Source organism: Chlamydotis macqueenii, chromosome 4 (genome assembly GCF_036417535.1).
Source record: "Chlamydotis macqueenii isolate bChlMac1 chromosome 4, bChlMac1.mat, whole genome shotgun sequence".
Taxonomy (NCBI): domain Eukaryota; kingdom Metazoa; phylum Chordata; class Aves; order Otidiformes; family Otididae; genus Chlamydotis; species Chlamydotis macqueenii.
The window spans coordinates 74,712,087-74,739,481 of record NC_141559.1 but is presented as its reverse complement, the minus strand read 5'-3'; the positions used below and the strand labels follow the sequence as shown (position 1 = coordinate 74,739,481).

At 38.6% G+C, this 27,395-nt stretch overlaps 1 protein-coding gene across 2 annotated transcripts; it reads left to right on the top strand.

Moving 5' to 3' along the window:
- Positions 1-2,874: 2,874 nt before the first annotated feature.
- On the top strand, positions 2,875-27,395 carry SH3BP2 (SH3 domain binding protein 2). 2 transcript variants are annotated; one of them, XM_086746843.1, is made up of 13 exons: positions 2,875-2,928; positions 15,660-15,799; positions 16,873-16,975; positions 19,382-19,499; positions 20,102-20,172; positions 20,570-20,658; positions 22,548-22,613; positions 23,177-23,753; positions 24,808-24,916; positions 25,268-25,323; positions 25,715-25,796; positions 26,058-26,117; positions 26,596-27,395. In XM_086746843.1, exons 2-13 carry the CDS (start codon positions 15,664-15,666, stop codon positions 26,731-26,733), a joined length of 1,605 nt encoding a protein of 534 aa, XP_086602969.1. In that variant the 5' UTR covers positions 2,875-2,928; positions 15,660-15,663; the 3' UTR covers positions 26,734-27,395. The 2 variants fall into 2 exon arrangements, with proteins under 2 accessions (XP_086602969.1, XP_086602968.1); XM_086746842.1 differs by lacking the exon at positions 2,875-2,928 and adding an exon at positions 9,950-10,134.

Here is a 27,395-nt window from a genome sequence, read left to right as displayed (position 1 = left end):
GATCTGTCATTTGGCTTGGGTCTGGGCCAACTGTTGTTGTATTTACTATACAAAGATGTCAAGTTTGATTACGTTAGGTTGAAACAGGACTGATCCCATTGACCCAAATTCCTGAATTTCCTTTGTGCAAGTGAAATCTAGCTTCAGCTCTCCATTGTCTACAACAAGTGACTTGTATTTAGAATGCCTTAAGAATATCTAGGATGTGTCTAGTGGGAGGATAATCTGTAAATGTTCTGAAAGCTTCTGCTGGAAACATTATATGTTCCATACGTAAGACTAAGCTTGAATTTTATGGAGTACCAAAACTTGGAAATGAAAGAATGCTATACGGACTTCTCGGAGATAATGGCTGTTAGCTCTAGGCAGTGCACAAAACATAAGCTTTTGGAGGTCATAAAGAAGAGTACCCTTATATCGTAACCAGTTGGTGTCTGTAAGGAGTCTGGCTGGACTGTTTTGAAAGAGCTTTTTTTTTTTTAAACAAAAAAAAACCCCAAAAACTTATGTGAAAGAATGGTGCATAAAGACAATGTATTCTTTGTAACTCATCTTGCTAAGAAGATTAGTAGGTTTGCTGGAGTTTCTTTAAGAGCTGTATAGATATTAATTTTATCTTTAAAATATATATATATATATTTACTTATACAGTGTATGATAAATAAAAGTAAGTTTTCGAGATGAAAAGCCAATGAGGCCAGGAGTCAGCCAAATGTTCTCTGGACCAACTTTAGTGTGACCTTAAGAATGGAAGGAATAGGCAATTCTATTAGATGTTTAAGAAAGGATTTGGAAATACACAAGTTCTCTAAGATTAATGTGATGCCAAGAACCATCTTTAGATTATTTCCCTCCCTCCCCCCAATTTTAATTTAACTGGACTATAGAGTGTAGGTAAAAAAAATTCTAGGCTTCTGTTGTATTCAGATTTTGGCTAGAATAAGTCCTTATGTTTTAATTTAAAAAAGAAGAGTTGGTGGGAAGTTTTAAAGTGCATGTTCCAGGGTTTTTTTGTTTGTTTTGGGGTTTGTTTTTTTTTTTTAGGTTCTGTGTGGGGTTTTTTTTTTGTGGTGGTTTTGTTTTTTTGTTTGGTTTTTTTTTTTTGAGTATTTGGTGGGACAATAGGAATGGCTGTATGGAGTCAGATCTGAGGAGTGCTTACAGAAGAGTGTAAGAACTGGGTAAAGATAGAGAGTATTCTTCCAGGCTAAGAATTTGCATCTCAGAGGCTTGCCTGTGTCATTTGAAGTGCCAGAGACTGAGATCTTGGAGTGTGAGATGAATTTCAGTATTCCCAGCTTATCAATGACTGTGCACTAAACTAGATGCATTACAGCATTTTTCTTTTCTTTTTTTTTTTTTTTTTTTTCCCCTCTCTCCTCTGAAATAATAACTATCACCCCTCTAGGAAGGGTTTTGAGTTACATGTGCAGTACCACTAGATCCATTCCCATTATCTTTTCATTTTCTGAAGTCTTTTTTCCTACTGTAAATGAGTTCACCCTTACTTTGTAAGAGTATACATCTTGACTTTCAAGACAGGCCAGAAGAAGACATGACTTGAAGAGAAGAATTAGGTGATGTCGAGATCCAACGGAAAGCAAGGATCGAGATTTAGCTCCTTGCCTTTGGCCTATCTTACTGCCAGGTGTTTGTTGCTCTTACACTATGTTGAGGGATTTTTGTACCTCTTGTGAAATCTTTCTGCAAACTTTGTTGGTACTATACTAATAATATATTCAATTAGACAAACTATGATCAGTGTTGTAAAAGAATAATGTTGTTGTTCATGTCTTACAAAATACTGCATATGAATGTCTTCAGTACTTGAAAACAGACCTGCATGATCTCACTTTTGAATGCAGCTCTGCAGTTTTGAAGGCGTAGGTTGATCTTGGGCTAATCCTTGCTATTGGAGTTCATTTAAACAAGATTTAACGGGGGAATATTTTTTTTTCCCATTTTGGTTATACTTCTGAAGCGAGTAGTGGTTTCCATAAAAGAAATGATAATATAAAATAGCATTGTTCAAATTGTCTTGTAGAAGGAAGACAATACTTTTTTTTTTTTTTTTTTTTTTTTTTTGGGTTAAGTGATATGAAATGACTGTTCCCTCTCATGTCCTCCAAATTAAAATTGTTTGTTTACTGCAGTCTTTCTGGCGCAGCCTTGCAGTGTACATTTGTTTTGATTTTAAAGTTTTGACCTAAAATCCCAGCTGCGCATGATCTGGTGGTCACAATTAAATTCGGCTTTTGTAGAAAGGACGCATGAGCTTGCCGAGATACTTCTTTCCAGGGCATGTTTAAAAAACAAACAAACCAACCAAAACAAAACAAAAACCCCCGAAACCTAGTATTTACCTAGGTGATGAAATATATGGTAGCCTTAAATCCTGGTTACTGTAATCTATGCTCCTACCTGTTTCAGTCATTTGATTTAGTGTTTTGGATGGTTGGAGGTGGGAGTGGCAAAAAATTTATGCTTTCTCCTTTAGAGAAGGTCAGATCATGATTGAAAAGGGAACAGTCATTGGAATCTGAATAAAGAAACCCTGTTTCTGGTCCATCTACTTGCTTGCATGAGTTTTTGAGCACAAGGAGCTTCAAAGCTGTGGAGGTGGGGACTGTCCATTAGCAACACAGCCCAGTTGGGCCTTCTAATTCTATAAATGACACTTGCATGCTTATTTTGAGATTCTGGTTCCTAGTCAGAATTTCCAAGTATGAGAAAAGCAAACTTCTGAGATGCTTCACTGCATCACTGCTTAAAAACCAGCACCATCTATGCTTTGTCTTTACATTGTATCACACAGACTTCTTACAAGCAAAATAAAAATAAGAACTGTTTGTCTCATTTTGTTTTTCTAGGGTCTGACAGAACTCGAGCTTCCTCTTTGGTGCTGGCAGCAAGCATTTCGCGGCAGAGGTATGTTTCCTTACATTCAAAGTTCCTGCAGTCCACCAGAAGAGGGACACGCAAGCTGGGAGGGCTCACGGATGTCACCACCAAGTGCTTCCTCTAAATCAGGGCCTGCTGAAGTTCTTTAGTATTCAATTAGTAGCTTGTTATTAGGGTCAGCGGTAGAGTTTATAAATTTATTCACTGAAGTTTTTTTGCTGGTAGATGTTCAAAAGGACTTGCTCCATAAGCTTTATGTGGTTTTGTTTTTAATACCCTACTGCAGGAATGTTTTAAAATTGCGTATATTCAGTAATTTTTCTGTTGACTTGCATATATGCGCACATGAAATATTCTCTTTAACTGGCAATAGTAGTCTCTGATCTTAGTTTTGTTAGTCTTGTACAAGCACAGTATACAATGAACTGATGCATGTTGTATGTCTTGCTGGAATGCTTTAGTATCAGAAATAGTAGAAAATGGTGAACGTAAGTGTGGGCCTTGGACTCTTTATGTTCTTTAAATTGACTTAAGTATTTAAATTCTAAGAAAACAGGAAAAAAAAATTCCTAACAACAGACCTAACTTTATATGGTAAGACATCTGCTGCTTAAATGTACCTATCAGATACGCTTTATAATCAGTGATAGATATTTGACTGCCTCTTGTAAATTTCTAAAAGCTTTTATTTAGGTGTTGCTTTTTTTGAAGTTCAGTGGTCTTCCAGATTCAATGTTTATAGGTGTTTTGACATATAAGCAGAAATTATTTTGTGGTCCAACAGAGCTTCCTAAATTAACAATTGTGAGTGCATTAGTGATAGAATTGTATGCAATTCATCACAAACCAGCCCAGCAGTAAAATTGTTTCAACTGTAATGCCTTAGAATCTAAAACTTCAGCCGGGGAAATAAGAAGTGATTTATAGAAAGTCCCACGTTAAGTGTCTACGTGTGTTTTGGGGAAACTCCCTTTGCAGCTGTCTGCAGCACAACTGTGTGCAGGAGTAGGACTTCGGCAATCGCACTCTGTCCTTCTGCTCGGTTACGTGATTTTTTTAACTATGGTCTAGTTTAAATTGTTCTACAAGCATGAGTGAAAGATATCAGTTAATCATAACCATAGCTGCATTTACAGTCTTTTTTTACAAGGACACTGTATATAGATGATAGTTAAAAGGAACAAAGCAGCTCTCCATCTGGCTGGAATAGTAAATGAGAATGGAAGTATTGCCTTGGTAATGTATCTTTGAATTTATTTTAAAGAAATGTGATAAGCAGCAGAAGCGTTCAAGAACTTGCCTTCTATTTTAAGTGTTGCTTATACCTGGTGTTACTGGTATGGTCTGACAGGCATAGACTTGACACCCAGTTAAATCACTGGGTGAATACTCCTGCATAGTTTTGAGGGGCATTTTTGATTCAGTAGAAATCCCTTAAACTCATGAAAGCTACTCATAATAAAACTGTCAACATAGAAAATTGTGCTAGGATAGCTGTACTGATTTTAGTTCAATCCTTATTTACATCAGTATGAGGTCACATTATTTTTCAAGGCTAGCTGATGTAAGAGTGTCTGTTAAATGGTAGTGTTCTTATATTGAGAATTTGCAGAAAGTTCTTCTCTTCCAACTGCACAGCATAATTTGGTTTTTTTTTTGCAAGCTGTGCATATACCGCAAATACTTTGCAGCTGTACTTTAGTCTACAGATGTTTGAACAACATTAATCATATCCCAAAATCAAAGTCAGTATATCATCTTCCAGGACTGGTACCAAGCTGTTTGGTGAAACAACCAAGAAAAGTTAAAACGTTGTTTTAAAATTGATATGTTTGTTCTCTGAAGGATGGCTTATTTATTGCAGACCAGTGATGGTTGGCTTTTTTGAAGTTCTAAGCCAACAATATGATCATAGATGTTCAGACCTTGAGAGCAGTGAGGTATAAATAGAAAGTCAGAAACTTTTTGACCTGAAGTGTTTCTCAGTTTTAGATTTAAAAGATATTATCAAGGCTTCAGCTACCTTTATATGTATGTATATATATATAAGGGAGGGAAGAGGGGCCCAAGGAAGTTGGTTAATGTTCAAGGAGCACCTCCTCCAAACTCAGGAGTAATGCATCCCAACAAAGAGGAAGTCAGGCAAAAACACCAGGCGGCCTGCATGGATGAACAAGGAGCTCCATGCAAACAGAAAAAGGAAGCCTACAGAGGGTGGAAGCAAGGACAGGTAGCCTGGGAGGAATACAGAGAGATTGTCTGAGCAGCCAGGATCACAATAGGAAAGCTAAAGCCCTGACAGAATTAAATTCTGGCCAGGGATGTCAAGGGCAACAAGAAGAGCTCCTATAGGTACATTGAGGATAAAAGAAAGACTAGGGGAAATGCCCTAGGGCCCTCTTGGAAGGAAGTGGGAGACCTGGTTACCTGGATATGGAGAAGGCTGAGGTACTCAATGACTTTTTTGCATCAGTCTTCCCCTAGCAAGTGCTCTAGCCACACCACCCAAGTCGTGGAAGACAAAAGCAAGGACTGGGAGAATGAAGAACCGCCCACTGTAGGAGAAGAGCAGGTTTGAGACCATCTAAGGCACCTGAAGATGACAAGTCCATGGGACCTGATGAGGTGCATCTGTGAGTCCTGAGGGAACTGGCGGATGAAGTTGCTTAGCCACTATCCATCATATTTGAGAAGTTGTGGCAGTCTGGTGAAGTTTCCTCTGGCGGGGAAAAGGGAAACATAACTCCTATTTTTAAAAAGGGAAACAAGGAAGACCTGGGGAACTACAGGCCAGTCAGTCTCACCTCTGTGCCCAGCAAGATCATGGAGCAGATCCTCCTGGAAACTATTCTAAGGCACATGGAAAAGGTGGTGGTGACTGGTGACAGCCAACACAGCTTCACTAAGGGCAGATCGTGCCTCACTAATTTGGTAGCCTTCTATGACTGGATTACAGCATTGGTGAATAAGGAGACCAGTGACGAGTGGCATCCCTCAGGGGTCGGTACTGGGACTGGCCCTGTTTAACATCTTTGTCAGCGATGTGGATAGTGGGATAGAGTGCACTCAGCAAGTTTGCCGACAACACCAAGCTGTGTGGTGCAGTTGACCTGCTGAAGGGAAGGGGTGCCATCCAGAGGGACCTTGACAGGCTGGAGAGGTGGGCCTATGAGAACCTCATGAAGTTTAGCAAGGCCAAGTGCAAGGTCCTGCACATGGGTCTTGGCAGCCGCTGGTGTCAACACAGGCTGAAGGATGAAGAGATTGAGAGCAGCCCTGAGGAGAAGGGCTTGGGTGTATTGGTGGATAAAGAGCTGGACATGAGCCAACAATGTACGCTAGCAGCCCAGAAAGCCAACCACATCCTGGGCTGCATCAAAAGAAGCATAGATCAGCAGGTCGAGGGAGGTGATTCTGCCCTACTCTACTCTCGTGAGACCCCACCTGGAATACTGTCTCCAGCTCTGGAGCCTTCAGTACAGGAAAGACATGGACCTGTTGGAGTGGGTCCTGAGGAGGCCACCTTCCCTATGAGGACAGGCTGAGAGAGTTGGAGCTGTTCAGCCTGGAGAAGAGAAGGCTCTGGGAAGACCTTAGGGCGGCCTTCCAGTACCTAAAGGGGGCTTATAAGAAAGATGGGGAGAAAGTCTTTAGCAGGGCCTGTTGTGATAGGATGAGGGGTAATGGTTTTAAACTACAGGGAGGTAAATTCAGACTGGACATAAGGAAGAAATTTTTTACAATGAGGGTGGCAAAACACTGGACCAGGTTGCCCAGAGAGGTGGCTGATGCCCCATCTCTGGAAACATTCCAGGCCAGGTTGGACGGGGCTCTGAGCAACCTGATCTGGTTGGAGATGTCCCTGCTCCTTGCAGGGGGGTTGGACTAGATGACCTTTAAAGGTCCCTTCCAACCCAAACCATCCTATGATTCTAAAGAAGTAAGTATGTTATCAAGGCTTCTTCAGCTCTTCCTTAGTAAGCTGAATGAGGGAATGATACCTGAAGTTTAAAAAATAGGAGTTATTTTGGTGTTGAAACAGCATTTTTCAAAGTTTTAATCTAATTTCTCCTCTTTGCTGATTTTTTTTCTTTTTATTTTCTTCTTTTTTTTTTTTAATTATTATTCTCAGGTCACCCAGCAGAAGTAATTCTGATGTATAGTTATTCACATTTTCACAGGACTGCCTTACCTGGCAGATGAAGGATTCAGGCGAGTAACTTACACTTGCTCTTCTACAGTCTGCAGTTGTGGAGTATACAATTGGCAGATACATCATCTCTCAACATAGTGGATGTGTTTGCACTGTGATCTAGAAACTTGAGACTAAACTCATTTGGTAGAATTAATAAAATAATAGAACTCCTAATAATTACTCCTGATTCAAGGTCATTACAGTCAGTAAAACTTCAACAGAATGTGGCCTTACTATACTGTAGGCTTTTGTGGAAATATATAATGTATGAACTCTTACGTTATTCCGAGTGGAACTTGACTACTGAGCTGACTAGCTGCGGCTGAAGGAACGTGCTTGTTACACTGTTTTGTTGTTGTGCCTTTGTTAATTTTTTGCCTTGCCTGTTGCTGTGAGCTTCTCGTGCTGCTTTTATTTACAGTCCGTTCTTGCAGTTTCCTGTAAATTGGTCAGCAAGAGGAAGCTCTCCTGCTGCAGAGACACCTCAACCCGTCGGCTAGACTAGTGAACTTACTGGCAAGGCCAGCATAGTGCTAGGTATATGTTTTATTGCTCTTGCTTTCCATTAACTGAAGATAAGTCGGACTGCTTTTGACTGGGAGCAAGAGCTCCTCCTAATAATGGTGGAGGTGACTGGCTGGCTTCCTCAGACAGTGGCCATACTAGAATGAAATCCAAATGTTGGTTTCTGATGCTTTGGTTCTTTCTATTAAACCTACCTGAGTGAAATCTCATAATGTTAAAGAAATGAAGTAACTCCTTTTGAGTGAAATTCTCCCCAGAGTAGCTTGGTGCAAGGCTACTTCTCACCACTGATTTTGTGGGGTCAAATGAAGGTTAATGCTCTGAAAACCATATACCACAGTTCTTTGCAAAAATGAATTTTGTGTTGTGGAGAAGGATAAATTTAATACTCTTTCCCTGACAGAGATGTTAATCAAATCCATAAGGATTTAATGTCTCTGCAGATTTTTTTATTTGCAATTTTGAAACACAACCCTTCTGGTTATTGTTTGGTCTAGAAAGTTAAGCTGAATTTTCGTTCTTCCAAAACACCTAAATTTTTTGTGGCTGTTGCTCCTCAGTGGAGCACCAGCTTGTGTGTATGCATGTGTGAAATGGATTCTGTTCTAATTCTGTGACCATCTCGACAATGTTGGAAATCACCGGAAAAATCAAAAGGGGATCTTGGAACTTGAAATGAAAAATTCTGTATTTCTGAGTGCTTAAGTGAAGAATGGAAGAGGACAGCACCAGAAAGTTAGAGTGGAAAAACAGTACTTCAGGAACATGTGTTGGATAAATGAGACATAATTAAAATGAGACTGTTGAGGCCAAATAGCATGGTACTATAGTTGCAGAGTTTGGAGGGGAAAACCAAGACTTAGGTGTGTCAGCCCAGAAAAGGGAAAGGGGAACTGTGGTTCCTGCCTCCCCCCCCGCCAGTGTTTCATATACTCTCATGCTTGTCGTTTTGGTCGTAGGTTTTTTACTGAGGTAAAGATAAAGTTTGCAAAGATGGTAATGCAAACTTTGTATACTTAGATAGCAGAGATCTGGCAGAGGAAAGATTGCTTTACAGCATTGTGTGTTAATGCTTAAAGTCTAAATTGGCAACTGATACCGTGGCAGATAAAACAAGTGTGTTTAAATCACAAACTGCTGAGATGTAGTCCTCTTTGCATCTTTTCTGTGTGAAAAAGCTGTTAATTAATCCGGGTATTGATTCTTACTAAATAGCATCGGGATTTTGTGTTGATATGATCCTTTTAGCTTACAGCAGGTGTGTGATATATTTATGGTTTGCTTCCCCTTCCTACATAGCCTGGCTACGGAAGGAGTGCAAATGGGTGCCCTGTGCTGAAGACTGAGAATTGCTTTTCTAGCCAATACAGCCATGGCCAGTATCTGAAATGTTATTTTCTTCTGTACTTTGACTGTTGGGTAGTTTACAAAAAGAAAAACATTCTATAGAAACCTCTTCCTTCTGTTTTGGAGTACAGACTTGTGTCCATCTCCCCAAAAATATGTGAAATAAACTTTACTTGGCATATTCATATATGTAGGTTTTGTCCATCATTCTGAAACTTGCTAGTTGTTTTTGTCTTTACTTGAACTTTCTAGCCCTGGGTGTTGGTTAATTCCAGACAAAGTTAGTGAAAGACCCGAACCCTTTTAAGAGGTCCAGATGAAAATAAGTATAAAACAAGGACATTCATTCATCATCAGTTGGTGATCCTTGTCCTGTTGAATTGTTGCCCTTGTGTTGTGACTCTCTTGGATTCAAATTTTATTGTCTTTCCTGATTTGCGTAGCATCAAACATACAGGCAAGACTCGCTCTAAAGTATGTATATGCTGCATAATATTTCAAAATGGTTATTTTTATTTTCTTGGGTTGAAGAGGGAAGGATAAGCTCCAGCTACAGGAGAGAAAAGAGAGATGAAACACTTACCGTGGTTCTGTGGTGCAGTGCCCGTACCTGAAGGACAGGCAGCACGGCTGAGCTGTGCCTGCGCTGGTGTGAGGCCCGAGTACACGGTGAGGAAAAAGGACTCCTTTCTTTTTCTCCCCGGGGAAAGTAGTTGATTGAAAGGTGAGGAGGAAGCAAGTGAGCACTGGAAAATCCCCTCTGCTTTCTGGCTCGCTATCTGACTGAGGTTTGAGGTATGCAGGGCTTGATTTATACCATCTCTGGGAAGTTGGGAAATCTGACCAAAGATAGTGCTGCCCACTGGGGGAAACAGGAAGTAACAAAGGAAACAAGTCATTGCCTCGGCGTCCCTCCTGCTCGCGGTGCAGTGCAGATGCTCCAGCAGTTGGGGCAGGGTTTCTTTTCCTTTTGTGCGTTGAGCGAACAGCAGCTGTCGCAGGCGCTTTCAACCTTCTAATACACAAAACGAGGAGAAGCGCCGAGATGTTCCTGTCATGCCTGAGAAGGATTGTAAGTTATTAATGGCTTTGTCGTCACAAAGGAAACAATCATTCGGTGAAACTGTCAGCAGAAAAACTATGTGTCGATTAGGCACAGTCACCAGGTTAGTGCATTTTTCTGGCTTGTATTTCTGTCATCTTTTCTCTTTTAGGTAGAGAGCAGTCTAAAACTAAGAGTAAAATACTTTATTGTGGGTAAATTACTTATAAGTCACGCAGAAAATTCAAGGGTAAAGAATTGAAGGGGGTAAAGATGGGGCGAGCACTGGTTGAAAATCTTTACCAGAAAAGAAAAGCCAGTTGAAGCAAGTTAAACTGAGTAAACTTACTTAAAACGGTGTTTCTCAGTCAGGCTTAGTTCTCTGTTCCCTTTGTCCTGTAAGATTTATTTGACTTTACAGTGTTTGTACTGTGCTGTTAATCCTTTTGAGAGGCTATTGTGAAAGAGGCTGTTACAAGTATTCAGAAATGGAATGAGTAACCAAAAAAGTAGGAGAGCTATGGAAGAGAATTTCAGAAATACTGGAGGATGCTTAATAAGTGGAAAAGAGACCTGAAAATTTTGCAGAAAGCGTTTTTAAGAACAGATGGTAAATGTTTAGATGATTAAACTGGAGAACTGTTTTTTGTTCAGAATTGCAGAGAGCACATTGGGGAAGCTTTCATTTTACAGTTTTGCTGTATGTAATGCTGCCTCACTTTTGGTTAAGCCTTTTGTAGAGGCTGAAACTTCAGTTTCCCTCTGCTTTGTATGAGGAATGCATTTGTTCCTGTAAGTTATATATTCAGAAGGAAACTAGCATCCTGTTTTAATTTCAAAACAGGATTTAAAAGACTAGAGCTTATGTATGGAGTTTAAAAAGTTCTTGAATGTAATTGGCATAGAGATATTTACTGCAAATTCAGATCAGGTTTAATTTTTGTACTGCAACTTTGGAGGCTGTTTTTTATTTGTTTTCAGTATGACCAAACTGGGCTCCAGGACACACCATAAATATTATAACAAATGAGAATTTTTTAATGCAACTTTTGGCAGCTGTAGTTTCAGAGATGAGGGTGATGGTTTTTTTACACCTATATACTGCAAGATGTGGAAATGATCACATCTGCCATGTGTTCTCCTGAAGTTAAGCAAGAACTGAGGACTCATGGCTTTTCCAGAATGCAATCTTTAGTTGAATCAGCTTAAATTTGCTTTAATTGGGATCAATGCCAATAGCTTTTAAGGCCAAAGGCAGTAAGTGTTCTTCTATAATGTAATCCAGATTTTTAATGTGGCAGAACTTTTTTACTCATGGAGTGACTTCTAGCCTGTAAAACTATGCCCTAGCCTCCAATCTAGCTATTCTATATACACTGGCTGAAGGAATAGATTACAATTACTTCACAGATGTATACATTTGCATAGTACAGAATAACAGGAGTCTACCCTCCATTTGGAGTTTGAGCTTGGTAACAGTATTGTTGTGATTCAGAAGAAATTTCTGCATCAGATTGGCATTATCTAGGTTACACAATGAAGTGTGTAATTTCATTCTTTCATGCTGTTGTGACTTTCACAGTGCTTTAAAATAAGAAGCAGCTCATTATGAGAGTGTTTAAGAAAAGTGTACTCATGATAGGCGTGGTCTAACTTTATTGATACATGAAGAATACACTGCAAATTGGTTTGCTTTTTAGTCTGACAGACAGTTTGTACATATGAAGTAATTAAAATAGTAACTGTATAAGCTCTGTATCACACTCGAGCACCAATTGCACTGTTCTGTCATTCAACAGTGCTTTTGGAAAGATGAAACAAATCCTATAAACTGCTGTTCCACCATTTCTCCTGCAACACTCTGAGGCCTATCATCTCCCTCACAGGCACAGAATTATCATGGGGATCATCTGAGAAACAAAGTGAAGCAAGGCCTTTTACTGCCTGCTGCCATCCTCTTCTGGTTCACAGGGTTCAGTTCGGTGCTGTTTTGGGGGGGGGAGAAGGTTGATTCAATAGCCACTTATGAGTTTTGGGGTTTGATGGAAAACTTAACTTAAAATCATCCATCTGGTCCCTTGGTGAATGGGAAGAACAACAAAATGTGTAGCTCTTCCTAGGAGCTTGCACAAAACAGTGCCTGAGTAATGTCACCTCCTGTTTGCAGCGGAGGACTGACATCAGAAAGAGAGCATGGCTTGGCTCTGATGGCGCTTAGTGGGCCCTTTCTGTTAACTTCACTGTCAGCTCCACGGGAGACACTCTGCTTACGCACCTGGGGTTAAAATGTGTAATGGGCTCTTTGGCTGGTAGTGCAAGAACGTAACTGCATAAGAAACAACTTGGAAATACCTTTCTGTTCTTAATAATCACAGGGCTAACAGGCACTGCAGTGACTTCAGTGTTTGCTATCAATCTCTTCATGTAATGGATTAAAAAAAAATTACAAGACTAACATCAAAAGTGTATGGAACAATTTCAGGTAGCCAAAGGCAGCCATATTGTAGGTGCTAAGACCAGAAAAATCTTTAAGAGCATCCATTTTGCCTCCCTCTCACCCCTACAATAAAGAACTGTGGTTGAATTGACAGCTTTCTTCCAGCAGCTTGATGCAAAATAGCATCTAGTGTCATTCCAGGATTGTTTTGTGCTGTCAAGAAAAGAAGAAAATCTGCTTGGGACTAGATTCAAAGTACTTAAATGAAATGGATTTTAGAAGCCTAACTCAAATATTTCAATTCAGAATATCAAAGTCCTTCGTATGTGTCTGAAAATGGAAGTGCTTGAGGAGCCCACGGATGTGATGGGGAGTGCTGTAAGCCACAGTGAGATCCAGAAGATAGGCATAGCAGCCTCTAAAGCTATTGGTATATTAGGTGAGCTCTTTAGCTCATGTAATATGTACTTGGTTCTGTGGAGTTCAGCCACACGTCTCCTTTTATTCATTTTTCTGGGATGGGGAAGTTCTGAGGTTTAGTTTCTGTTCTCAGGGCTGTTTTATAGTGAGTAGTCAAAAGTAAGAAATCATTATGAATAGAGGAAGCAGAACCAATTACTCTACCCTTCCGCCTTAGTAAAATCCTTTCGTCATCACAGTGTAGAACTGGATTCCCCCCCCGGCCCCCCCCCCCAGCTTGCTCCTCTGCTTCCTTTGTTTGTTTATTTATTTATTTCTCTGTCTGCCTGATATTTAGGCTTTTCAGGTGGAGGAGAAAGTGCCCCCCTCCCGGCACACTTTAGTGAGGGGTATAACCGGTCTATTCCTGCACACAAGGCCAACGTGACCTAGTCAAATATTTCAGTTTTCTATATTGACCTAGGGTGGGTCAATATAGAAAACAGTGTTTGTCTTTGGCTTCCCAGAAATCAGAGCTTAGTGGTTGTTTTGGATAACCTCTCTGAGACATTTAACTCTGCCTCTTCTGGTATGTTTTCAGCCTAAGTACAGAACACAAATGGTTTCACACCAAAGGCTAGGTGCTCAAGTCCTTTCTTGTTCTGTTCTTTGTAGTGAAAGCACCCAGGATTCGAAGACCAATGATGAACTTGAAACTGCTGGATGGCATTGAGACTAATGTTAGATCAAGAAAACTGACATCTGAGTGTATTTGTCTGAATAAAAAGGCTCCATTTTTACCCAATCTTTTTTTCTGAATGTAACTAGAAAATGACGGAAATGACTGAATTCTAAATTAATTTCTAATGTTTGAATGTTGATGTGCCTGTTCTTAAAAGAAGAATTATACCAAGACTTGCCTTTACGTTCCTCATTTCAAGGAAATCACTCTTAGCACTACTGCAGTGTGGTTTGGTGACAGCAGCCAGCTGGTTAACACTGTCCATTTCCCTCTCTTTGACTTCTGTGCAGGATGTGGAGAAAGGATTTGGAGGAGGTGGGGGGACGGTTAACTGTTGTTACTCTTTTTTTTTTTTTTTTTTTTTTTTTTTTAAATTAAAAGCTTAAAATACCTGTGTGTAGCCCCTTCTTGGACCTGTTAACGCATTGCTGTTGCTAGAAATTTCATTGTGGGGGGGAGGAGGAGGAGGAAGGAACAACTCAACTTGGAAAGATCAGGGAGGAAATAGCAGAAGAAAGGATATAGCTGAATACAACAAAAAGAACTTGGCTTTTGGTGAGCAGGAGGGGCCTGGAGGAAAACTGGGAAACTGTGGTGCCTTGCAGTGTCTGCTACGAGAACCTTTCTAGGGCCTTGGATCCTATCTGCTTTGCTTGTGCCTGTGTTATATCACTGGGGACTAAAACCTGATTTCTGGGATTAAGTTTTCTAGGCTGCCTAGAGAATTCTATTGACTTTAAACTCTCCTGGTAGACATTGCTAGTAATTTCCACCCTTCCCCACACATGCATCAGCAGCAAAGGGCAAGCAGTTTGATCTAAATCCTAAGCTGATCCACCAAAAGATCACTTGACTTGCATTTCTGTTTTTCCTAAGACATATACAATGGATATGTACTCTGCTGTTGCAATTAATCCCTCAACAGAACTGTATCACTTGCTTATTCTTTTCAGTATGGGTAGTTCAAGTTGCTGTGTTCGGCTGGAGAGATGAGTGCTGGGTTAGGTGTGGTGTAGGCTCTTGGATTCCTGTAGTGAGCTACACCATTGACTTCCATTCCTGTCCTTTTTGGGAAAGGAGAAGCAGATGGGATCCATTAGATTTCAGTTCTCCACTAAAAGCTTTTCGGTTCTAAACCATCACTCCTTTATCAGTAGCTAATTAACTGGAACTTCATTAGTTTGCCTCTTACCAGCAAAGGTCTCTAGCCCTGCACCTGAGGATAACAAACCTTTCACATCTAGGTCAAACTTCCCATTCAGTTCATGCGTGATTTCTTTTCTCTGTTGCACAGTAGGATTTTTAGCCTGGTTCTTTTACCAGTTGAAGAAAGAAAGGTTTCCTAGTGATGTAACAGAGAGGAAAAAAAACCCTACTACTTAAGAAACAATTTTTTTTTTTTTTTTTTGTAACCTGTTTAAAGTGACAGCAAAGAGTGGTAACTGCAAAGGTGCTTGGTGGAGCATGGCGTTAATAGCTGATATATAAATTAAATGGAAGCCTGCAGCGATCTGAGATGAACTTAATTTGCACAGGATGCTGTCGTATATGATGTCCAGTAGGAGATTATATACAAATGTTCTAACTCTGAATAAAACATGTAAATCTAAGGAGTGAGTAGTATTGGATACTGCAGTTACTAAAATATGACTGTTGATTCCCTCATTATACAGAAAATTACTTCGTATATTCATGTGTGGCATAGAACTTTGGAGAAGAAACTGATTTTCTTTCTAGTCACCCACCTGGTTAAGTCTCACAGGGTTATCTAGGGCATGTTAAAAATACAAACACTTAAATAACGTTTATTAAGCACTCTTCCATTGTTTCAACAACTGTCAATCACTTTTGAAAGCGGTACAAAAATAAATCGGGACTTTTTGCACCATGGTTTTTTATACATTACAGACTTCCTGGAATCTGTGAACACCCATCTGTGCTACATAGTTGACCGCTGAACCATGTTAGTTGTTTGGAAAACTTGTTTAAGGAAACAAGCTTTGTTTCTTGGTACTCATTTCTTAAAGTAAAATCCAGGTTTCAAACTGTTTTTAATTATTCTAAATTGCAGAACGATGGCCTCACAGGAGCAGATCTGGCCAGTCCCGATGAAGGCGATTGGAGCACAAAACCTTTTGACAATGCCTGGAGGAGTGACCAAATCAGGGTATCTTCATAAAAAAGGAGGCACCCAGCTGCAGATCTTGAAGTGTAAGTTGAATGAAGTATTAATTAAATTAAATGTTTCAAATGCTTACCTTTGGGGCTTACCTTAACACATTTCATGCTAGCAGAATACTTGATGAAGCTGTTCTTCCACTTACTTTGTCTGTACTGGCTTACAATTTCACTGGAATATATGTATGAAAGACTCATATTGAAAGAATTTCCCTGAATTTTTTTTGAACTGTAAATCTTAGATGATAAACTATGTGATTGACTTTCTTTTACTTGGTTAAATGTCTTGTGAAGTCCTTCACAAGTGACACTTTTAAGACAGAAACAGATTCCTGGGATAGGTATCAATTTCAAGTATTCCTTTCTAAAGGAAATTAGTACTCCGCTTTTCTGCTTGTTTATTCTGTACTGGCAAAATGTCTCTTATGTCCTACTGTTGTTGTGAAATGGACATTTTCTCACTGCCAAGATTAGACTGTGCTTAAAAACAGTAATTGCTTCTGGAGTCAGAATCTATTTACATGGAGAAGACTTTAAGATTTTGAGTTTATTTGTGTGTTATTCTTTTGTTATCCCTGTTTATAACTAAATGATACTTACATAGGACAAAGATTACTACCTTTAATAAAGGAAGGATTGTTGGCCCCTTTAAAAAAAAAGCAAACCATCATTTTATTGGCAGCTTTCTGTACTTGAGGTGAAAGAAAAGAGGTAGATCATCAGGGTTTTGGGATGGACATAAATATGTATTTGTAGCCTTGTGGCTACATTCTTCCCATTTTGTTTTAGGTTGCATTACTACATTGGCTTATTTTCCTAGTAAAGGAGCACGGGTGGAGGTCAGCCCTCCAGTCTCTTCAGCTATCGGATGAGCTGGCTTTCAAGTGAGGGGAACAACTACTACCCTTAGTCCTGAAACTCTGTGAATGGACAGCTTTACCATGTGACTGATCGTCAACATGCTGTCACTTAACTAGTTTGTGCTCTTTTTTATAATGATTAATAAGATTACTAAAATCATAAACAATAATTCTACCCAACTTAAGAAGTTCTAGTTAATGTACTGCAGCTGGATTTATATTTTGCTCACTTTTTTTCTTTATCAGGGCCACTGAGATTTGTGATTATCCATGAGGGATGTATTTACTATTTTAAGAGCAGCACATCTGCATCTCCACAGGGTGCGTTTTCTTTGAGTGGTTACAACAGGTGAGTGCCAAAGAACCTATTTATCACCTAGCCTCCTTTTGCTTAATGCAAGGGAGTATGGTTTTCATTTCCAAAGAAGTAAAATGCAACTACATCTGTTTGGGTTAAGCACTGATCTTAGATTCCAGGAGATATATTCCTTTCAGATTTTATATATGATGTTTCTTCTGCTTAGTGTATAGCCTTCATCTTTTGTAACTTAACCAGTAAAGCTGTTAAAATGGCAACGGGCATGCTCTTGTTATTGACTTAATATAGAGTTTGCACATACAAGTAGATGTGGATTCTTCCAGACAATCTGTCTTTGTTCTCTAGTGATTTCGATGATTTTCACAAAAATAAAGGAAACAGAAAGGAATATTTATGGAGTTACTGAATCAGTAATGCTAATTAGTCTCAAAACTGAATCAACTACAGGAGTGACAAATGAGACAATGCATGTGCAAAACGTCTGACTCATTTCACTGCACATTATAAATCTTAATGTTTTCTTTTTAAGTTGAAGACAAAAATACGTGGTTTTGAAGTTAACCAGTACTATCAGAATCTGCCTGAGTGCTGCATACATACAAGGCCTACTAATAGAAGTCTGACCTAACTTTAGGAAATTGCTTCTGTAATTGATGCTAAGAAAGGACTAATGAGACAGTGAATGTAGAGAAATGGTCCTGTCTTTATTGTATTTGTAAACACATATGTTGTTCTTGTACTGCATAATGTTCTCAGACTTTTGGAATAAGGAAATATCTTTTATTAGAATGTGAGAGCTTTCTAGCTGACTGCAACAATGACATATTTTATGGGAATGCAGTTGTAAACATTGTAGCTAATTCAAAATTCAAGATTAATTTGTATAAGAAACCTATACTGTAACTTGGTCATGACACTACTTTCTGTAATCACGTTAATGTGAAAAATACCGTGGAATTTGTAAATGCTAGGGATTGTGTCATTGTTTTGTATATTTCTCTATTCTAGCAGCCTTGTAGAGACCTTGGTTGGATGTGGGGCCAGGTCTTGGTTAGTATTATGCACAGACATAAGCATTATTGAAAAAAAAATTTGAAAGGAAAGAATTTGTTAGACTGGGTAGTTGCATAAGGGTGTGTGAAAACAAGTCACTCTAAGACTTCCCTGGACTTTTATTTGGCAGTTTCAATTCAGTACCCTTCATGGGTTAAGGGTGGACAGGAGATGAAAAAGTACTGAGTTCACGAGTGACTCAGAATGTACAGTGATGCCCACACTGGTATCCCTCCCAGCTGTACCGTGGATATTTCCCACCTTAACATCCTTATTAGCCTTACGTTATTGAAATAACTTGTAGTTCTTTTGATGGCTTTGTTTTGGATGAAGTAGATGCAGAAAACTACAAGCTTAAAAGTAGGATTGGGGTTCTAAAAAGGATACAATTCTAATTCTGAAATAATTTTGCAGTTTATATTGTTCTTAATGGCAGCTTCAGGGTGTTGATTAGACACATTTCTTTCAAAGCAATGTTATCTTGATTAGGTACCTAACAACAAGTCAAATGTCTCAGAGAATCCCTTCTTCTACGTTTACAAACCACCTTGCCTAGATATTAAGGTCTTATGGAAATACTGTATTATATGAGGAAATTGATGAGCTAAAAAAAAATTAGGAACAAGAAAGCAAGTATCAGTAATGATTGTAAAAATTTTAATCAGATTTCTCTATGGCTTGTTCTGAATAAATCTTAGAAATGTTACTTTTAGATTACACATGGTCTTAGGATTTCAGTCTCCTTATTTTTTTCCAAAGCCTTATAGCAAGTATTTACAACCAAATTATTCTGTGTGTAACGAATTTCCTAATTTGAGACTCATCTTGGGGAAAAAATAAAAAGAAACAAATGTATCTAATGCAGTTTGTGAAAGAGGTTCAGTTGTGCTTGTTTTAAAATAATAATAACAGTGCAAGAAGTTATTTATAAGGGAAAAGTGGAAAAACTAAGTTAACTTTTAATATTAGTTTTCCTTTATTTTCATGGAAAGCCCATGTTTTGATTGCTCTTGCGTGCCTTTCTGAAATAAGGATCACAGGCACCCTAAATACTACTTAACCATGGTGTGAAGCTTGTGAACTAATGCAATTCATTAAAACTACTGAACAGGTCAAAATATTCAGGTATAAGTCTGGCTGGTGGCTTAACTAGTGCTCTTTCTCCTCTCAGCCCTCTTGCGTTGTCCTCTCTACAACTTTATTGGATAAGTACTACAAATGCACATATGGGGATTTCTGTGGCATTTTCCTGGGCTTGGGAGTTATTTTTTTCTAAGACTAAACTGGCCAGTAAAACTGCTTTCTGTCAGAGCTTTATGACTTGCACAGCAGAATTAACTTTATGGATTAAAGTTTTTATGTATTGGTGGTTCTGTTTCTCAGAGTTATGCGGGCAGCTGAGGAGACAACATCAAGCAATGTGTTTCCTTTCAAGTTAGTTCACATTAGCAAGAAGCACAGGACGTGGTTTTTTTCAGCTTCTTCTGAAGATGAAAGAAAGGTAACTTTCTTCTTCTCCTGCAATATAATTTTCCTTGAAGCAGAAAGCGAATCTTGGACTTCCCTAAAATCCAAATGAGCTGGATGTGCAGCTGTCACTGAAATTTGTATACCTGGTTCTTTGGGCTCCTCTGAAAATCATGTCTGAAGTTTTAACTATTAAGCTAGTGTTAGTTCAAGTTGTAATTTAGGGAATGGCTGTAAGTGACATACTAGATGGCTTAGTTTCTCCATACTGCTCATTTTATTTTTAGCCAAGGAACAAATATTTGTTTGTTAAACCTTTGATAAAGGATGAAAACTGTTCAGTGAAATCTCTCACCCATAAACATACTACGAAAAAGTACCTGGCTTTAGAAATAACAGCCTGACATTCACAAACTGAAAGTTTAATATTTTAATATGTTCTTATAGCATTTTAGATAGTCAAAGCATTTAGACTGATAAATTCTCTTAATGCATATATAACATCATGGATAGGTACTTTTTCAATGTAGGTTCCTTGCACAGTTACTCTGTTCTTACAGAAGACAGATACTGTGCATCTTTGTTGAATGATTTGAAGATGGATGTGTTGAATGTTGTATTTTTATTCTTGTTTAGAATTGGATGCTATCCCTGAGAAGGGAGATTGATCACTACCATGAGAAGAAAGAAACAATAACAGAATTCAGGTATCACCCTTAATCTTTATTTTCTTTTTATCCCTTTTGCACTCACTCTTGACAGTAGTGTTTAGGCTTTTTGCACCTACAAGTAATTTACTATTAAATAAAAACAGGTGCAGTAAGGCCCAAGAATGAAATACCTTCCTAATGCATAGTTTAATGAATACAAAGACAAAAATAAATCTTTTTACCAAGAGAGCTTTAAATGCCAGCTTTGCATGAAACAAATAGACCTTTAAAAAACAGCAACAACATATGTGGTGGTTAATTGGGAAATAGGAATAGATTGCTTCCGCTTTTGCAGCATTCCTTTCCAGTGTTGCAGTCCTGCTAGCAAACATGTTTGCTGCCCCAACACCCATAGCACAGTGATGCGGAAAGTACTCTGTCTTTTCTTTTGCAGTGACTCTGGTTCTGACGCAGACAGTTTCTATGGCTCAGTGGAACGTCCCATTGATATCAAGTACTCTCATCATTCAGCAGATAATGAAGGTGACAAATTTAGACACTGATTTATTTATTTCCTTTATATTCTGCAGGAAGTATTCTTATAGCTAAGCAAACAGATCCAGTTTGCACCTATAAATTCTTTTATTTTTTACAAGGTTTGTAGTTGTTGTAATTTTAAAGCAGAAGCAGATCTTTTTTGTGCCATAAATCATTAGTAAAAATAAATGGTAAGTAAAGAAATTCAGACCTTTAAGGAAGTGCCTGACACCCTAAAATAAAGACTGCATGTTGGAGAGTTTATAGATCTAGCAAAAAGATAAAACTTTTGAATATGTCCATAGGTCATAGTGTAGAAATACAAAGTGGTCTTTATTACGATAATTGAGTAATGTAGATGACAATTGAATATAATTATACTACCTGGATATTAGTCACTTAAAAGTATGTTCTGAAAACATGAGAGACAATGGAGAAAAACATTGTGGAGCTACTGACTTCCAGACTGAAATTACTTCACCTGTCCTGCAAAACAAGCAGTCACCCACAGTGGGATGTTGTTGCATCTGTGTTGTTGTCTGTTTAGTATGAAACAGAACTGATCCTCCCTCCAGTTCAGGAGGATCTTACATTAGGCATAGGATGGGCCTATGTGATAGGCATAGGATGACATCCTTCAGTGACTTTCAAAGTGAGTAAGTTTTTAAAGTAAGGCTCTGAAAATCTCATTCTTAGCGTAGCCTTTTTTATTCAACGTTCGATACCTGTTAATTGCTGTAGTTGTTTCATAGTGAACAGTGCTGGCTGAATGTGTTTTATTTTTTAACTAGAAGTGAGGATGTTACAGAAAGCCTGTCAGACAGGCATCCACAGCCTATTTCAGCTACTGACTTCTTAGTCAAGAAATGCATTAGTAAAATCCAACATGAGAAGCCTCCCCGCAAGGTTCAACACAGTTCCGTCACGAGGCCTTTTCCCGTCTGCCCTTTGTGATTTCTAAGGGCAGGCTTGACTGGAGCAAGTACCCTCATTTCCTGAAAGGAAATTCTTGACTGTTTCTCCTGACCAGGACAAAAAGGCAGGAGTGAGTCTTACCAGGAAATCCGGTTCAGTTGCTGCAAAGTGGAGGAAAACAGACTCATCAGCATTTTGTGTCAGATTATGGTTTAGTACTTCTGTGTTTATGGGAGAGAGGGGCTGTATGCAATCTGAATTCTGTTAACAGGCCTAGCAGGAGTTTAAATTAGGGAAATTAGAAGAGCTAACTGACTTTTATCAGATACTTTTACCTTTTTTTTTCTTTCTTTTAGTGCATTTCTCTGGGGAAATACTTTGTATTGTCCTTGAGGTTCCTATCATAGTCAGTGATGAGAAGTTGCTGCCTAGAAGTAGCAAGTTTATGTCTTGATTATTCTGACTTACAGTTAAAGGCAACATTGAAGCCATTTAAGGCGTTTGTTGTGGTGCATTTCTTTGTTGCCAGAGCAAGGCAAAAGAATTAATTGTTTTGTAGATCACTAGGCTTGCTTAGGCTTCTGTATTGCAAAATCATAGAAGTTTCTGTGTTAGGTTTTGGGGATTATTATTTTTCCAGCTGGTTTTGCCAGTGCAACTGGGTAGTTGTGTGTCTGCAACTGAATTGAGTTTTTCTCAGGAAGGCTATAACGCTAGAAAGTGACAGCAGAAAGTAATTTTTAACTTGAAAGATGGAAAATATTTAATGTGCAGTATAGTTACTGCTTTCCTAATTTAAGGAAATTTAAGGAAACATCTATTCTAAATAATGAAAAGGTGGACCAAATCTTTTTTATTAACCTCTTAAAGAAACCCCACGAACCTGAAAAATATTTGTTTATTAAAAGCAGTAAGTACTCGATGCTCTTTCTTCATTCCAGGCATACCTATCAGTCTGACACACTCATTTTTATCTGCAGATTATGACCAGGAGGAAGAGGATGAGTCCTACTTGCAGCCAGATACTTCTGACATAGTGAAAGATGGTATGTGATTTCTTTCATTCCCTTCATGAAAGGCCCTCAATGAAGGCAATATAGAATACCAGTTTATTATTTTGGCTTGGTCATACCTAAAGCATTGCAGGTGGTAAAATAACTGAAGTAATGCGCAGGTATCTAATCTTGAGAGGTATTTGGGGTCAAAAGTCATTAGTAACAGCAGTAACAATTTACAGAAAGTGTTACGTGCCTTTAAGGGCAGGTTTCCTTGCAGGCCTCCTGCCCTGGAAGGACCTGTATCTGGTCATCAGTCTGGAGGAGGGGTAAAGCTTTTAATATAGTAGTCTTTTCTTTATTTTTAGCAAAGGGAAAACTCTTTCCTAAGTCATCATAAGTCATGCGTGAATAAAAATTGCAGGAGTTTACTACACATAACAGTCACAATTGTGCTGAAAGTTAAAGCCTTATCCAGCATGTTGGGTACTGTCAGACCAGATGCCCATGAAATACCTTAAATCACATGGAAAACAAATTTGAAAAGTCTTGTTTCTGGACATACTGTATTTTCCCTCAGTGTGTCATGTTTTTTTAATATTTTCTTTCTGTAGATATGGTCCTGCCCCCAGCCTACCCGCCTCCACCAGTTCCTCATGTCAGAAAAGCTGCATACTCAGAATCAAGGGCAAATTCCTTTGCTGGCAAATCTACTGTGCTAGTACCACCACCACCTCCTAAGAGAAGCTTACCTGATATCAAACTAGAGGATCCCTCAAACGTGAGAGAACCCCAGTTACAGGGCCGAGCTGAACCTAATCTGAAGGTTCAGTCCTCAAGCCGGAGACTAAGTGAACAGCTGCCCCCTGTACCCCCTCTGCCTCCTTTCAAAAAGCCTGTGTATGTCAAAGAACCTTGCTCATTGCCTCCAGAGCCTCTGCCTCTTGCCACTCCAGAAGGATGCGAGAAGCTAAAAACCTTAAACCTTTCACCACGAACTCCTCCTCCACTACCAAGCAGTAAACCCAAGCTGTCACAGTTTACTGAAAAACCAGTAGAGCCCAAAGTGCTGAGGGAACATGGTAAACCTGGACTGTTTGTGCCACCAGTGCTCCCAAAGCCACCTGTGCCAAGCCACCAGCCCCCTGGAATCAAGCCTAGGCCAGAGAAGTCTTCATGTTCCCAGTTACAGTAAGTAAGAAAATACAATGCACTATTAAATATTTCCATTGTGTATTAGTTAACTAGTTGACAGACATATTTCTCAGTTTCACATTGACATTGGTTTCTCTTCCTTGCACCATCCCTCTCTTCCTCAGTGTTGTGCTTTTTTTGCCTCTGTATTTGTAACTTGAAAATTTTGCAATGAGTTTAGCTTCTGAAATAGTTCAGAAAAAAAAAAAACCACCAGAATTTTGTAGTTAATTTGTTGTCAGGTCTGTCTTAAAGATGTAAAAGGCTTTGGTCACAGTGAATAAGAAGCTTTTATATCAGAACCTCAATGAACTGCAAAAACAATTTTAAGCTTCTGTGGAGATCGGAAATGTGTTTCATTTTATATAAGATCAGATCTAATAGGTGATGTGGAACTAGTTATGGTGGTGATTCAGATAAAAATATTTTTGTCCATTAGATTGTTTAGCAGCTCTGAAGAACGAGTAATAAACTTTTTAAAGACAGTACAAGGAAGACAGTGATACACTGGAGTGAGTCCAGTGGAAGGCCACCAAGATGTTTGGGCTGTAGCACATGATATGTGAGAAGAGGCTGAGAGAACTAGATTCATTCAGCCTGTAGGAAGGCTATGGGGAGATCACCACTGTCTACAATGACTTGATGGAGAAGACAGAGCAAGACCTCAGAGGTCTGCAGTGATAGGATAAGAGGAAATGGTCAGAAGTCACAACCTGGGAAATTACAGCTAGGAAAAACTTTTCACCATGTGGATGGTGAAACACCAGAACAGGTTGCTGTGGAGAGGCTGTGAAATCTCCATCCTTGGAGATATTAAAAGTTTGACTGGATTTGGGTTCCTGAGCTACCTGATCTAGTTTGACCTGCTTTGTGCAGGTGCTTGGACTAAATGGTCTCTAGAGGTCCCTTAGAACTTAAATTAATTTGTGATTTGAGGGCTAAACTGACACTTGCTCTTTAGTTCTACTTTTATTATCCCTTCAGTGTTTTGTGTATATTTATTCTGTTTACCTGAGGAGATGTCCTTCAGTTTTTGTTCTGTTTCTGCCAGGAGATCACCACCAGATGGACAGAGTTTTAGAAGCTTCTTACTTGAAAAACCAGCACTACCCTCCAAGCCACACCAACGTGATGATGATTCTGATGATGACTATGAAAAAGTAAGATCAAGCAGATGATCCACTCTCAAAGAGTATTTTTCTTGCTTGTGTATACTTTTGGGAACATTTTAAACGTATATTTCAGGAAAAAAAAAATAACTTTCTGAAAATACAGTGCTGTGGTGGTTTGTTTTGTTGTGTTTGTTTTTTTTTTTTTTAGCTTTAAGGAATGCCTTGATAAATTCTGGATTTTAACATTGGATATAAAGGAAGAAGAAGCATAAAGTAAAGCTTAAACTGTCATTAATAATTTCAGATACTGATGCTGTATGTTATTTGCATAACAAGTTGCTAGCTTTTGAGTCGTCATTGACTTAACATGGTGATTGATTTTCATCATATTTTTTACAGGTTGGGCTGCCTGCTTCAGTATTTCTTAATACCTCTGAATCCCTTGAAGTTGAAAGGTAAAACGTGACTTTAAAATAGTTGCCTAGAAGTCCTAGAAAAACCTGCCCTGAACAGTAGTTCAAAGATCATTTTGATAGGTACAATTTGTGTTTAAAAACCACAGTAAAAGTATTTAAGCTCCTTTAAAATGGAAATCCCTTTTTAGGGAAGTTAGGTCAGTGCTCCTGTATCAGTTGAAAATGCATAGTACTTGCAAAGTGATTTTGCTCCTTCTGGAGAAGGTTGTTCTGCCAGGAAGCTAGAGGGGACAGAAAGCCAGATCTTCTGTGCTGCGTTGCTGGTTCAGATGCTAGAACAGTGGAATTCTTTCAGAATTTTAATAATTTAAGCATTTAACTTAACTGATACAGAAAGTGCTAATATATGAAATTGCTGTATTATTTTTAGGACATTTAAAGCTAGTAGCCCACGGGGACAACCGCAAAACGGACTGTACTGTGTTAGGAACTCTTCTACTAAGCCTGGAAAGGTAACTTGCAATTGCTGAATCTACCCCCCAAAAACCTTTTTGATTTAGAGATACTGTGCCTTATAGATAGTAAAGTACGTAACAATTTAGATGTGCTCTTTCCTTAAAGCAAGAAAGTCTGAGACAAGCACGATCATAACTTCAGTGATTTATTTTTTTTAATTTTTTTTTAGGCTGGATTGTAACTAATTCCTTAGTAATACATTAACTTAGAAGGGTTTATTAGCATAGACTGAATATGTTGCATTTTTCTTCTTCAAGGTATTGGTTGTATGGGATGAATCTGCAGAAAAAGTGAGAAACTACAGAATCTTTGAAAAGGTTAGTAGCTGCACTATGCATGCATATGTATATGTATGCGTGTATACATGTATGAATGTCATGTGTGTATTTATGTGTGTAAAGTGTGCATGTATATAGGTATATATTGGAACTAACAAGTTAAAGTCTAAGCTTCTTCCCATTCCTAAATGTAGAAATTAGCTGATATACAAGTATCTGATCTAGGATGAGAGTCTGAGTACTCAGATCTTTTTCTAGTTTTCTAGTTGCTGTTATCATGCAAAAGACAAACTAGCTGTAAATGTTCACATCGAAATTTCAGCTCCAGTCAAATCCTAAAGGAAGGAATATTAAATTCCCGAGTTTAATTTGGACTTATTTGTGTGACTAGTTTGCAAAGCTGTTTGAAAGAACTTCTTAGTTCTGATGATGATGTGTGTGTTTGTTTGTTTTTTTTAATAACATTGAGTTGTAAAAATTAATGTCAATGATTACATATGTTTTTGTTCTACAACAGGATTGCAAGTTTTACCTGGATTCAGACATCATGTTTTTAAACATGGGAAGTTTGGTCGAATACTATAGCACTCATGTCTTACCCGGTCATGACAGCCTGATTCTTCGGTATCCTTATGGTTACTCTAAACCAAGGTGACGTCACTGGCATAATTCGCTGATGTTTAAGACAAATGGGTTCCCTACTGCCCTTGAATTAAATGTGGACTCTTGCCACCATTGGACATCCCATTGTTTGCACACAGAAATGGAGTCTGTTTCAGCCACTAATTCTCACACGGATTGTATATAGATTCCATTTAATGAACTTCTGGTAAAACCTTACAATCCAGATCAGTGGATTTTAAGGTCTTGTCGTCTTAAAAAGATCTTAACTGATTATGCTGTGAAAGCTGTCCATGATACCTACACCTTTCATAAAACTGCTGCTATTACTAATCCTTGGAATGTGGAAGATGGACATGAACAAAGAAGTGATCTGAATACAACCAATACAAAAAAGGGAAACTTCTGAAAGTATATCAGAATTCACTTGTGACAGGGAATACTAATACTCTGACTTGAAGGTATTACTCCTTAAGTCAGTGCTGGTGCTCAACTGAGAGATATTGTATTACTTGTATAGTTGACATGTAAATAATGAAGACTTCTGTGTAAATAATTTGGTTCACTGTAGGTAAAGATGATCAGGAAAGGTGGCTTTTTTTTTTCTAAGCCGTCTCATACGTAAATGTAACTTCTGATTAGAATGTCTGCAGTAATCAAGATCAGGGTACTATCCAATTGATATGGTTGTGGCAT

Excerpts from the sequence above, each read along its gene's own strand:
- SH3BP2 (XM_086746842.1), top strand. The coding sequence starts at position 10,025 with ATGCCTGAGAAGGATTGTAAGTTATTAATGGCTTTGTCGTCACAAAGG. Across the intron at positions 10,135-15,659 it reads CGATTAGGCACAGTCACCAG|AACGATGGCCTCACAGGAGC; the intron begins GTTAGTGCATTT and ends TCTAAATTGCAG. Across the intron at positions 20,173-20,569 it reads GAAACAATAACAGAATTCAG|TGACTCTGGTTCTGACGCAG; the intron begins GTATCACCCTTA and ends TTTCTTTTGCAG.